Here is a 13,905-nt window from a genome sequence, read left to right as displayed (position 1 = left end):
AGGGAAGAAAACTTGATAGGAAGGATGCTTTATAAAATCTTCATTAGGTGAACTGATAGAATTTCCAGGCCATGGGTTCATCAGGAGAAGTTAAAGGAGTTGGAAGTAAAATACTGTATTAAGATTCCTGTTATGAATTGGAGCCTCGTAGGGTTTGGGTCTACTCCTGGACATTTGTTTTGCTGGGTACAAGCAAATAGGATTGTGAGAGGGTGTGGAAGAGGAGGCCAGAAAAATTGATGGAAATAGGAAAGAAAGAAATGTGGCCACTATTCTAGGGAGAGGAACTTTGGGGAAAGAGCAAAGGTAATTAAAGAGGATTTTGAGGAAGAGCTTGCGTCAAATTATATTATATTTTAGCAATGCTTTTGGAGTTAAAAATGTTTCTTTTGAGTGTGTTATTCTAAGGTGCCTCAAGGTGGAAAAGAGTTGGAGTGGGATTGGGCTGGCCACCCAAGGAGATTAAATGACATCCAGGTTCCTCTAAAATAAAATTGTAACATTCAGAAAAAATGAGAGAAGTTTAGATTTTTGGAAAATCGGGCTTTTGTGAATTTATAATTATATAAGTAATATTCTGGCTGCTTGTGAATTTATAATCTTTAGTTTAACACAAACTTTTTAAAACATTGGTACATATCAGAGTAGCCTCCCTTCTTCGTTTTATAGAAAGGAAACTGAGGCATAGGCCAGAGAGATGATTGCCCAAGGCCACACAGGTAACTGGTGGTAGTGTCTTGTGACTCAATTCAACAAGCTTCACTGTACAGCTTTTTCATTGCATTTATTAGTCTTGTTCATAGTGTACCTTTTCGTGGTGTGTCAAAGTGAATTCAGATCCTTCTAGCTGTGCTCACTGACAATGTGACCTAGAACAAATTGCTTAATCTCTGACACTTTTTTTCTCTGTAAAATGATGATTGCATTAGATAAAGTGTATGCAGTACTCCAAAATATCATGGCATATTAAGCAGTTAGCTAGTTCTTGGGAATAAAGCTTGTCAGTGCTACGCATTGCCAAGGAACCAATCATTCAAGTTTACTCTCCTCTATGCCTAGAGACTTAATAAATGTAGTTATACTAGAAGGGCTGCACTATTAGAGCTTTGTATCTTTTTTTTTTCTTCTAATTAAATCATTGGTCCTATTTGGAGATATATGCCTACACTGAGTCAATCTGTATTAGTAAGTAATATGTATTTACATAGCATAGTTAATTCTTCAGTGAGTAAAAGATGAGAGTAATTTAAAGTTGAATGTCTGCTACTTAACTACAAAAAAAGACCCTGATTGAATACCTCAGAGGACTATTGAAAACCAATGGATAAGAGGGGTGTGTGTGTGTGTGTGTGTGTGTGTGTGTGTTTTGGGGGATCTTTTTTGGGTTTTTGTTTTCACTGGTGATGGTATAATTTGGGGACAGTGAGTTGAAACTAAGGGAAAGTTTTTTTCTAGAGATTTTCATTAGATTTTGAAAATGTTGGAAACCTCTGCTTTCTGTGGAGACATGTTAAAAGAGTAATAGAAAATTGAAATGCAATATTAAAAATCCTCAATTTTTACTCTACTAATTCAAAATTTGAAATAGTTGCGAGCTTACTGCGTGAGTTTTAGATTGGGGTATCAAATTTTTATTGAGCGAAAAGTATAAAAAATTTTGGTGCTCTGAAAAACAAAGTGCTATATAGACAGTATGTATCCAAATATTCATGATTATGAAGAGTTGCAGAAAAAAATCTCATTATCAGTGCTTAAATACTTACCAAAAAGCATTTTGAAATAGCCCAAGATTTTGGGCAGATTTACCTTTTTCCCAATTCATCTGAATTACTTAATCTTATAAGGAAATGTCTGTGAACAGACAGGCAAGTGGGTATAAGATTTAGTGAGTATTTGGATTAAGAGTATTTCACCCATTCTGTAACAATTTATTTAATTTTTTTAATAAAATGTGCTCTTTTATTGGGATTTGAGGCACATTAACTTAAATTTATAAACAATTTTAGTTTAAAACTCTGCAAATATTCATTCTGGTGGGTTAGTTTGAAACACTGTATCTTGTACCTTAGATGAGCAGAATTCCACTTTGTCAGCCATAGTGGCATACAAAAAAAGTATTGGTTGGTACATTAAGTTTAAGGCAACCAAAAAAATCTGAAAAAAAGAGATTCCTGTGAAAAAGAGTTGTCAGTATGTATTACATAATGTTAGTTTATTGCTTCTGGTGTGATACTTTTCTAAAAGTGACTTTGAGTAGCAGAAAAGAATTGTGCCTCAAATGCTTCTTCTCTAGAAGGTTACAGTAGGAAGTTATAAACACAGATGCAGGCGGTAACATAGGCCTGGTCGGCTCTGGAAGTGAAACACAGCCATGGGGCATATATTTCTAGGTAGCTTCAAAGTTGTGGTTCAGTGTTAAGTACTTTGTAGCCTTTAATTTAGAATTAAATGAAACTAACATTAAAGAAACAACAATTATATAATACCAGTTTTATTATAGCTGAGAGAAGTTAGTCGTTTGTCTTTAAAGTGATGGCTCATAGGTGATTTTATGAAATATCAGAGACAATAAAACCTTTAGCCATAATCACCGCTATACCACCCCCAAGAAACTGTATCAAGGTGAAACTGAGAATTTTTTTCCCTTGATACTGCCCCATCCTTAAGCTTCAATCTAATACGAACATCTCTGGTGTTAGATGTCGTCTTAACTTGCTCACACCTTGAGCAAGTTATGACTAAAAACTTGTTTTGGGCAGTTGAATATTCAGAAGAATAGTATCAGTTTTCTTTATGTATCTTGACTGTGTACTGGTCCCTTTGAAAGATGTGTTCACTTACATATTTTTTGAATTATTCTAAAATTTTCAGTAAAAACTTTAAAAATTCTAATTTTATAGAGCCTATTTTCAATTAGCGATATTCTTTTGTATAAGTTGAAAGTTCATAATCAGACTATATTCAACAATAATCATTTTAAAGCTATATTTTTAAATATTAATATAACAATTTTTGCTGCCAAGTTACTATTATTTTTACAATTCAGTGACTTTTAGTATATTTATAAAGTTGTACAGCCATCACCACAATTTAATTTTAGAACATTTCTGTCACCCTAAAAAGAAACTTTGGGCCCATTTACAATCATTCCTCATTGCCACCCTTAGCCCTAGGCAGCCACTAGTCTACTTTCCATCTCTATACACTTGCAGTTTCTGGACATTCCATGTAAATGGAATCATACAATATGTGGCCTTTTATGTCTGGCTTCTTTCACTTAACATATGTTCTGGAGGATCATCTGTGTTGCAGAATGTATCAGTTCTTTATTCCTTTTTATGGCCAAATGGTATTTTACTGTATGGATCACCACAGTTGATGAGTTCACCAGTTGATATTTGTTTGAATTGTTTCCAGTTTTTGGCTGTTGTGAATAATGCTGCTGTGACGATTTGTGCCCCCATCTTTGTGGAACATATACTCGTATTTTCATTTCTCTTGGGTAGATACCTTAGAGTAGATTTGCTGGATCATAAGTCTGTTTAAATTTTTGGAGAAACTGTTTTCCAAAGTGGTTGTGCCATTTTACATTCCTGTCTGCAGTGTATGAGGGTTACAATTTATGTACATTCTTGCCAAACTTGTTATTTTTCTGTTTTTTTTAATTACAGCTATCCCAGTGGGTATGAAGTAGTATCTTGGTGTGATTTTGGTTTGCATTTTCATAATGGCTAATGATGTTAAACATCTTTTCATGTGCTTACTGGCCATTTGTATATCCTCTGGAGCTATACCTATTTAGATCCCAACCCATTTTTTAAAAATTGTGTTACCTGTATTTTTGTTATTGACTTGTAGAAGTTCTTTATATATTTGTATTCTTTGGTTGTCTTTTCACTTTCTTGATGGTGTCTTTTGAAGTACAAGAGTTTTAAATTTTGAATAAGTTCAACTTATTGATTTTTTTCCCTTAAGTCGTTTGTACCTTGGGTGATATGTCTTAAGAAATGTTTGTCTACCTGAAGATCATGAAGATTTACTCTCTCCTAGGTTTCTTCTAAAAATTTTATATTTTAACTCTTATATTTAGGTCTGTGATTTATTTTTGTGTGTGGTGAAGTAAGGGTCCATCCAAAGTAATTTTTTTGTATGTGGATATCTAGTTGTCCCAGCACCATTTGTTGAAAGATTATTTGATTATTTTCTTTTCCATTGAATTTTCTTGGCTTTGTCAAAAAATCAGTTGACTGTAAGTGTAAGGATTAATTTCTGGCTTCTCAGTTCTGTTAAATTGATTATATGTATATCTGTGCTATGCCAATACCATACTATCTTGATTGCTACTGCTTTGTAGTACATTTTGAAATTAGAAAGTGTCCTCAACTAACTTTGTTCTCCTTTTTCAAGATTGTTTTTGCTATTATGGGTCCCTTGCTTTTCTGTGTGAATTTTAGGATCAGCTTGTCAATTTCTACAAGAAAGGAACCTGGGATTTGGATAGGATTGAGTTGAATCTGTAGACCAGTTTGGTTAGTATTGCCATCTTAATATTAAGTCATCTGATCCATGAACATGGAATGTCTTTTAGCTCTTCTTTAATTTCTTTCAGCAATATTTTATAGTTATCAAGTGTACTAGTTTTGTATTTGTTAAATTTTTTCTAAGTATTCTTATTGATACTGTTGTGAATGGAGTTAATTTCATTTTGAATTGTTCATTGCTGGTGTGTAGAAGGTTAAATTTTGCATCCATTTATACTATGGACAGAATAAATGCTTGACCAACATGACTCCCAACAATTTGAGAGCGTTTGTTTATTATTTTTCTTTGATCAACCACATTATACACTACAATATCTTGGACTGGTTGTCATTACCTCAGGCTTAGTTAGGTTGTAATTACATAAGGCTTATAGTATTATGTTAGTCTTGTGTGTCAGAATAATACTTTATATAAATCATCGGATTTAGTAAGTCATACTTAGAATATATTATAGTACCTTCAGTGTCATAATATACAAAATATATTTTTTGAATAAATGTAATTTTTAAAGGAAAAATCACCTGGTTTTATTTGTAGATCGTTGATGAGCAGCGTTGGTAGTTTAGTTGTCATATAAAATTAAAAGTGAAATCCCCATAGTATTTTTTTGTGTACCTTATTTTGTTTATCATGACATTTGCCTGTTATTAAAGTATAGAGAATTTTTAATCTGGTTTATTTCACTTATTCTTTAGTAATGGGGTGAAGCATTAAACATTTTTATTTTGTATTTATGAGATTATTTATCTTAAAAACTTTAACATATTTTTCAGGGTCAGTTAAATGAAAGCATGGACCATGGGGGAGTTGGACCATATGAACTGTAAGTTTATATGAAAAGATTTCATTGTGCTGTCTTTCTTAAAAGGAGGTTATCAGCTCCAGTTCATAGCCATCATGTGACTCCAATAACCTGTTGTTAAATATCTAGTCATATATAGAGATTTGGTTTATTGAGTTTGGTACCAACATAATAACATACCCAGCAATCATGTATGGATTTTGAGAAAAAGATATTCATTCAAATTCAGAGTATACTGATTATGAATCTGAGTGGGTTAGGAATTTTTACTAGTTTAACGTAGAGAACCACCTTCTTTTACTGAAAAATAAAAATTTTAGAAATGTCCCCAAAAGTTAAAGTGGTTCTTGGTGTGTTTATAATATGCCATTCAAACAGGTTTGTACAATCTTGACATTTTAGGCAAGATCCATTAGGTGAGTATGGTGATGAATCTGCTCTGTATTCCAGCCCTTGGGTTGGGGGGAGACTGAGAAGATCACATATAGAAAGCATTTAAGTGACAGACAAAATTGCCACCCTTTTTGGAGTCTTCAAATCAAGCTCATAGCAGATACAGAAGGATGTGTGAATATATTTTGTTAGCAAGAATTTTTGTAGCATAAAGACTTGTACTAATTGGATGTTTTTAGATAGCTTCCAGGGTTTTTGTTGAAGGACGAGGCTGGATAATACCTAATCTTGTAGACATTGTGAATGGACTAAATTTGAATAACTGAAGACTTTTTTCCTTTGTCAACTTCATAAAGTTCTAATTTATCTTAGTTTGGAAGTATGTGATGCTTACAAAAATAAATAATCAATAACAAATTATATAAACGATCAGATAAGTAAACAATTTATAAAGCCACCCTAATCTTAACCTGCCATGTCATTGAATCATTAGTTTACTTAGAGAACAGGTACTACTAAATTTACTATCATGTACTTTTTTCCTTATACTAAATTGGATTACATTCCTCTTTCTCCTCTTTCTAATAATATGTTGAAAGTAATTTAACTTTTTGCAAATTTACTTTTGGTTTTGCTTTTCTCCCCAGTGGCATGGAACATTGTGAGAAATTTGAAATCTCAGAAACTAGTGTGAACAGAGGGCCAGAAAAAATCAGACCAGAATGTTTTGAACTACTTCGGGTACTTGGTAAAGGGGGCTATGGAAAGGTAGGAAGTACTTTTGAAATGAGAGCCGTTGTCTGTCTTGGGTAGATTGATTTTTATACCCTGGTTTCAGCATTCCTCTTCAATCTGTTTGCTAGCTGTCTATAAAGGATATGATCACTTACCCTGTAATTCTCTTCCTACCACCATATCCGTAAAAGCCTGACACATAATAGACACTCAGTCAATATTTGTTGAATAAATAAATAGACAACTGTGTTAGGCAGAGTCTGTTATTAGAGCATTCATTTCTTCCTTTGGTTAAATGGTACCCTCTATAGGTATCCTCTTAAAAAACAAACAAACTACTCCTTATTTTCAGGAGACATAGCACATTATCTGTTAGTGAGACCTTAATCTGAGTTGGCTTTTTTTTTACTTGCAGTACCTAGTACAATCGAGTTAGGGAAGTTGAAGAATATAAGAGGGGAGAAGAAAAATGAATAGAATGTCTTAGTTTCATAGTTTTGCCCAAGGCTTTCTAATTGAAGATCTCATCTTTGTGTGTTCTGCCCAAGAAAATTTACACCTAGCCGTTCTCTATGAAAAGACAGAATTTGGATAACATTTTAGTTAGGATTAAATTTGAGAACTATTTATCCTTTTGTTTAGTGTTAATTTTTGCAAAGCATGATATTTGTAGTTTATTCTTAGGCTTAAGGACACATTCTTATATGTTCTAATCATCTTGAATGTGTAACACATGCACTTTGAGTCTCCCAATATATTAGCTGTTGCATGAAAATGTTTTATAGCTAGTCATTTTAAGGGTAGTTAAATGGTAATTCCTGTCAACTATTAGTAAACAGTTTTATGTGAAGCAGGAACAGTGGCATCCTTGGAAGAAATTTGTGAAATATTTTATAATATTGTAAAATATTGGTATGCTTCTAGGAACCCTGATTATAGCTTTTTCTAAGCAAACTTGGATTTTGTGTATAAAGTAACACTGAGTGCTCATCGTTAGACGGTCATTGCCCAACTTTGCCACCAGATGTCAGCAGACCAAATAGGAAAGTCCCCGTGTTGTGTAACATTTCACTACTAAATCTTTAATATAGTCTACTCTTTTAACCCCTCATTTTTGCACACAGCCCTTCTTGGTACTAGTTTTTATAAGAATATAAACTACTGTGTCATTTGTTAATTAAAGAAGTGAGATTAGCATAGTGCAGCCTTTAATAACACACACTTTTATTTTTTATACAGGTTTTTCAAGTACGAAAAGTAACAGGAGCAAATACTGGGAAAATATTTGCCATGAAGGTGCTTAAAAAGGTGATTCCTTGCCTCCTCTTTCCCCCTCAAGCTATTTTTTCAATTGCTATAAAATCACATTTTGGCCTAAAATTTTAGTTTAAAAAAAATGTGTTTCTGACACAGTTATGAATGTGATTAGAATGTGAGGTATGTTGATTATTATTATTCCTATTTTATTTCTGTTTCATGAGGGTGGAAAGGAGTGCTCTTTCAACTCTCCTCTGAGGGAACTCTTTTAGCTCTTGGTCTCCATGTTTCTAAGTAATAAGAACATTCTGCTATCACTTAATTCAGCAGTTTTAGAATTATGCATTGACTTTGTATTTTACTCTCTTTTACTCCTTCCTCCCTTTTTCCAATCTTTGCATTTTGCTTTGTTTTCATTAAATCTACTATTGTCTTCCCATACTTTCCAACAACTCTGTAAAATACTTTTCAGGCCAATGTTCTTTGTTCCCACTTACTAGATAATTGATCAGTTCATTTACTTTTCTAGAGACATCCTATAGGAACCTTCTGTACTGATAGCTCTGCAGGCATAGCTGTCATTACCACAATCCTTGGTATCCTCTTGGCTCCTTCACTGTTGTATCCATTGTTTCCTGGATCCCATATCTTCCTTTTTCTTAGTTTATGTCCTTGTTCCCGTGTTTTGGTGATCATCTACTAATGGCTTCCTGAGAAAGGATGCATGAAGGTAAAATTTTTTTGAAATATTGCATATGTGAAAATTTCCTTACACCTTCTTTCTTATTTGATTGGGTGAGATTTGGAAATTGAAAATAATTGTCTCTCATGAATTTGCTCCATTTTCATCTAGCTTTGAGTGTTTCTGTTGAGAAGTCCCTTGCCATTCTGATTCCTAGTCTTTTATAGATCTGTATTTCTTGGAAGATATTTAAAATTTTCTTTTTATTTCTGATGTTCTAAATTTTTACAGTGATGTGTCTTGCTTTGGTTCTCATTATTTTGTTTATTTTTACTCTTTCAATCTTAAAAGTTTCAGTCCTTCCGCTCTAGGAAATTTTCTTATAATCTCTGATAATTTATCCCTCTACTATTTTCTTGTCTTGAAATTGCAGTTAATTGGATGTTGGACATCCTGGGCTGATCATCTATTTTTCTTCATTTCCATTTGTCCACTTTCTTGTCTTTTTGTTTACTTTCTAAAATTTTTCTAGAAATTTGTTTTCTAATCCCTTTACTGATTTTATTTAGATATCATATTTGTGGTTCCCCAGAGCTCTTTTTGTTTTTCTCTCTTTATAGCAACCTATTTTAGAAATACAGTACCTTTTCTTGTCCCTCTGAGGGTTTTAATTATAATTCTTTGAAATGTTCTGTTGTTCCATGCATTGTGTCTCTTCTAAGTTCCTATTTTCTTTGACTTTGATTTAGTCATTTTCTTCCATGTCAGAGGCCTTCTTTAGATTTCTGATGTACTTCATTGACATATTTAAGAGTGGAACTCTGAAAACCTGATCAGAAATTTCATGTGTGTAGGGTAGTCATGTGGTTACCTGGCAATTGCCTGAGAACCTCCAGATATCAGTGTATAGGTCTTTTTTCTGGTGTGTATAAGCTGGTGCTGAGAAAGATCCTCTGTTGCTTTGCCTGGAAAAGCGTTCTGGAGCTAGATGAGAGAGGAGACTTTCAACACAGACTTTCACTGAAGTCTGTTTACTTTAGTCCTACACTCTGTATCTGAGCTCTCACTCTGTATTTTTTTCTTCAGGAGAGTACATGTCTCCCAGTGGTAGTTCCCTGGCTGGTTAGTGTGAGAATGGGAACCTTACTAGTGTGTATGTGCCTTATACAGACTTAGATAACCTCCATTTTTAGTCCTCCACCTTGTGCCTTCTGCAATCCTGATGACTAAATTTTTCCCCTTTCTTTCTTTTTATTTTGCCTCTAATTTTTGAACTCAGCTAGGGTTCTGTAGATGGAATCAACTTCTTTTGAGTTATTCCTCTTTGCAGGCACTTAGTTTTGATCATACCCCACTGTGAGTCATATGCTATTGCTTTATCCCCATTCTGTCCTTGCTTTCTGAAGTGTGGAGTTATGCATGCTTCCTAGTTTTATTGAAGATGGATTATGTCTGTTTGGTTTCTTGTCTTTGTTTAGGATTGATTTCTAAAAAGATCACACTATCTTAAAACAAGTATTAGTAGAAAACTATATTAAAAGATAATCAAATGACTTTTAAAAAATCATGGGGTCTGTAATACTTTGGTCCTTGATTTTCACTTAAGAAGTTTAAATAACTTCTTAATTTAAAAGCTTAGGAACAAATACTATGGCCACACTTTATTGGTGATTGTTTTAAAGAAGCAACTTAGGTATTCTGAATATCACTCTGAACATCAATTTAGGCATTCTAAACATCAAATATCAGCAAGTCAGGATTAATCTGCTATCTGGCTTTTCCACTGGAATCATTTGAGATTAATGATTTTTAATTTGTAAACCATGTGTTAAATATAGAATTGGAGACACTATAATAATGCTATTCTAGAAATGTTGAAAGAAGTACTGATCAAGATTCTTAAAGTAGTCTGTTCCTTTTGATATGTTGCTTATTTATGCCTGACAATCAGGGCTGACTATAATGAGTCATAATTGTATATTGAGTGAAGTATGTTCCTGGCACAGGCATCTATAATGAAAAGAAGAAGGTGTTGTTTTTTTCCACTGTTGGTGGGTGGGTCTGGTGTATTGGGAAATCCATAGACTTAATTACTGCTAAATGTCAGGCCTCCTTTTTGGACCCATGCATCTAAGACCTAGCTTGCTTGCCTCTCCTTTTATTTAGTTACCACTTCTTCCCACTTTAAGGATTGTTCTTTCCCCAAAACCCTGACTAGAGAATCAGATACTGTCCCATTCTTTTCTTGCTGTCCCTGAAAAAAAACTCACAGCAAAAATAATGAAAGTAAAGAGGTTGCTAGTATTTAGTCCAGGGTTTTAATTCCTAAATCCTTAGGTAAGATGACTGTTTGTTCCCTTTGAGTTTCTTCCTTCTGATGTTTTTGTCCTAGAAGCAGAGAGTACTAACCCTCCTTACCTATGAGGTAAAAATATACCTCTTTCCAGCCTTGAAGATGAAATCAGAGTAGAACCAGGTGTCCCCTTTTCTTAAATGAATTGTTTGTATCTGGACAGTCTGTCTGGATTTATCAGTTGTCCTGGGTTTGTTTACTCCTTATGGGAATGGTCCCATTTGGGTATTTGCTCATAGTGGAATGTTGAGGAAAAGACTATTTCTAACAAGTATCTCTCTACCCTATCAGTTGCAAAAAAATGTACTCTGGAAGCAAATTACTATTGCCCATGGCATTAGTTTGGCCCGCACTGTAAATTTTAGAACCTTTGGTCAAAGGGTTGTAGCTCACAGATGGGTCATACTTCTTTCATTCCTTCTTTTGCTGAACCAAGTGAGAACCTGCAATGTGGCAGGCATTATGCTAGATACTAGGATTTAGCATTTGAAACAAGTGTGGTCTTTGCCTCTCACTCTGCTTACTGTACGATTCAAGGGAAGAACTGATAAGCTTATTTTTAAAATTGCTTTTTCTACCCTGTGGTCAAAACCCTTTCTACTTTGAGGTTTAAGCATATACCACTCTCTCGCCTTTTTATTTAGTAAAAAATAATCTTTTTTATTTCCCCCACTCCCAAGTCTTGTTTCCCTGGATGTCTTCACTGTCTTTGTATTCCATAGCTAATCAGTAGTCTAGCTTTCTAATTCCTTGATGATTTCAGTTCCATCAGCTTTGTCCTCCTTTCCTTTTCACCAGCCCCCATGGCTGTATCCTCCACCTCTGAAATATTGGGCTAAAATAGAAAAATAACTTTCTCACTTCTTTATTCCCATAATGCCTGGTCTTTGACCCTAAACCCTTTAGTCCTTTGACTTTTCTGTTTTTTTCCTCAAGTTCTTAGCCCTTTTCTTATTTTACTTTATTTTGAATTCAGCCTCATCATGATATGCCACTTCAGTACTTGCTAACCCCACTGCTAATGAAAGTCCTCATCTTAATCAGTTTAGTTGTTAATGCTTTTTTTCCCCCTGTATTTCAGCTACTGAGTGAGCATTACTTGCAGAAATTGCACAAACTTGTAGATTGCTGCTGGAACAAATTCATAGTCCCCAACTTACTTGGACCCTCAGTACTCACCAGCCATTTTTCCAACTTGTCCCTAGACAACTCCTTCCGTTCTCTACAACTGTCAGAGCCTTTACTGTCACTCCCTCTACTCCTTTTAGCAGACTGCCTCTCTTCCTTGTTTGAGGCTGTCAGATGTGATTCTCTTTGACTTCCTGTTCTGATCCCTATCCCAGTACTCTGTTAATCTGCGTCTTCCCCAGTCTTTACTCCCTTCTCTATAGTCATAGTGTTCCTCCTTCTTTCCAAGGCTAAACCCTCTCATTAGGTTTTGAATCGCATCCCTTTCTGCCTCTTCAGGGTCTTTTCTCTGTCACTTCTCTTTCTCTTTTCCATCCTCTGTCCTGGCTTTTTTTTTTTTTTTTTTTAATTAAAATATATTCATGTCTTTGTCTTATTTAGCAAAACAAATCCTTCCTTCACTCAAGGTCTCTCTGTCGCTTTTACCCTCTATGCCATTTATAATCGAATTTCTTGAAAAGTCATGTTTTATTCTTTTTTCTCACTCACTATATTTTGACATAATGACTACTGTTTCAATGAAACACTTGTCCCCTAGGTCACCACCACTCTCCTAATTGCTGACTCCAATGGTCTTTATTTATCCTTTATTTATTTATCCTAAATTTACCTCTCTGTTGCGTTGAAGCTATTGATCACAGCATTTTGAAACACTGCTTCCTTGACTTCTATGATTCTGCTTTACTAATTTTTCATCTTATCTCTTAGTCCCTCACTTCTCAGACTTTCTCAAAATTACTTATTTAAAAAAATTCAAACTCCTGAGTAGTTAAAAAATAATATCTTTGAAAATTTTCAAACTTTCCGAAGAGTTGCAAGAATAGTACAGTGATCCCTGTAGTGAATAGTACAGAGACCTCTGCTAAGATGACTTCTGTGTCCTTTTATCATACCCCTGTCGGGTTTTGAGCACTTCCTTACTTTCTGGTACAATAGAGCATGCTCCAGGTTCACTCTGCACTTTCCTGACCCTGACCCAGAACCACCCATTTCTCCAAGGAAGCCTGGTTTCTTTTGCTATAGAAATCAAGATACGGGTGTCAGCTATGCTCCTTGCTACTAGAGTGTCATTGTTTCTGGCTCTTTCAGCGGACAGAGCTAGGAAGTTTGTTTTTGTTTTAAATCATGGCTTCATATAGTTATCCCTAATTCCAGTCCAGTTCCATAGGGTTCTTCTTCGTTCAATCCATATTTGCATTTCCATTTTTCTAGTGAGAAGCCTGATAACATTGATAAATTTACTCATTTGCTCAGTTGTACAGTGTATGCATAATAGTTTGAGAATACCAATACTACTAGCAGCTACAAACCTACTAAGAGTGTACAGTGTAAAGTTATTTAAATATGTTTTTTTCCTGTTGGTAAAATTATCAGTGTAACATTCAATTAAATATATATATTTCTGTTGTATTCAGTTTTATTTCTCTCCCCCATCCTTGTTGATTTAATTTTATTTTTGGAATGTATAAAACATTAACGTGGTTTACAATTCAAGATCTTCATTTTATAATCACAGTAATACTGTATTTAGGCAAAAAAAAAAATTGAATGATAAAACCATTGAAGTTTTACTCAGAAAGTATATCTCGTTCCCTTTCTTACCTTTCCACTGATGTTAGCTTTGGTTTATCTCACTTGTGTTTATTATTGCAGATATAAGCAGCTACATATGTGTATTCTTATTTCTCCTTTCTTAAACAAAAGGTGGCATACACTGTATACTGTTGTGCCATATATGCTCTTTTTTGTACCTTGCTTTCATAGAGATGTTCCTCATTCTTTGTAGACCTTTTTTATACATTGTGTAGCTAGTCCATAGGTTTTCAGCCAAGATCCTATGCATGGACATTTAGGTTGTTTCTAATGTTTCACTTCCACAAATAATATTGTAGCTAATAACCTTGTGCATATGCTTTTCTTCATGTTGCTGGAGATGCACCAGTACTTAATCAT

General features: G+C 34.3%; 1 protein-coding gene across 4 annotated transcripts in view; it reads left to right on the top strand.

Moving 5' to 3' along the window:
• The window catches only part of RPS6KB1 (ribosomal protein S6 kinase B1), a 47,075-nt gene that overhangs the window by 1,739 nt on the left and 31,431 nt on the right, over positions 1 to 13,905 (top strand). For all 4 annotated transcript variants that reach the window (XM_074320399.2, XM_088802109.1, XM_019736359.3 and 1 more), the window contains exons 2-4: positions 5,316 to 5,365; positions 6,385 to 6,505; positions 7,712 to 7,780. In XM_074320399.2, coding sequence (XP_074176500.2) covers positions 5,316 to 5,365; positions 6,385 to 6,505; positions 7,712 to 7,780 — 240 coding nt within the window. The remainder of the gene's footprint in view (positions 1 to 5,315; positions 5,366 to 6,384; positions 6,506 to 7,711; positions 7,781 to 13,905) is intronic.

This window comes from Rhinolophus sinicus, chromosome 12 (genome assembly GCF_057876585.1).
Source record: "Rhinolophus sinicus isolate RSI-liver-muscle chromosome 12, RSI-T2T, whole genome shotgun sequence".
NCBI classification, from domain to species: domain Eukaryota; kingdom Metazoa; phylum Chordata; class Mammalia; order Chiroptera; family Rhinolophidae; genus Rhinolophus; species Rhinolophus sinicus.
Note: the sequence above shows the minus strand (reverse complement) of the source record. Positions and strands in the feature narration are given on the sequence as shown.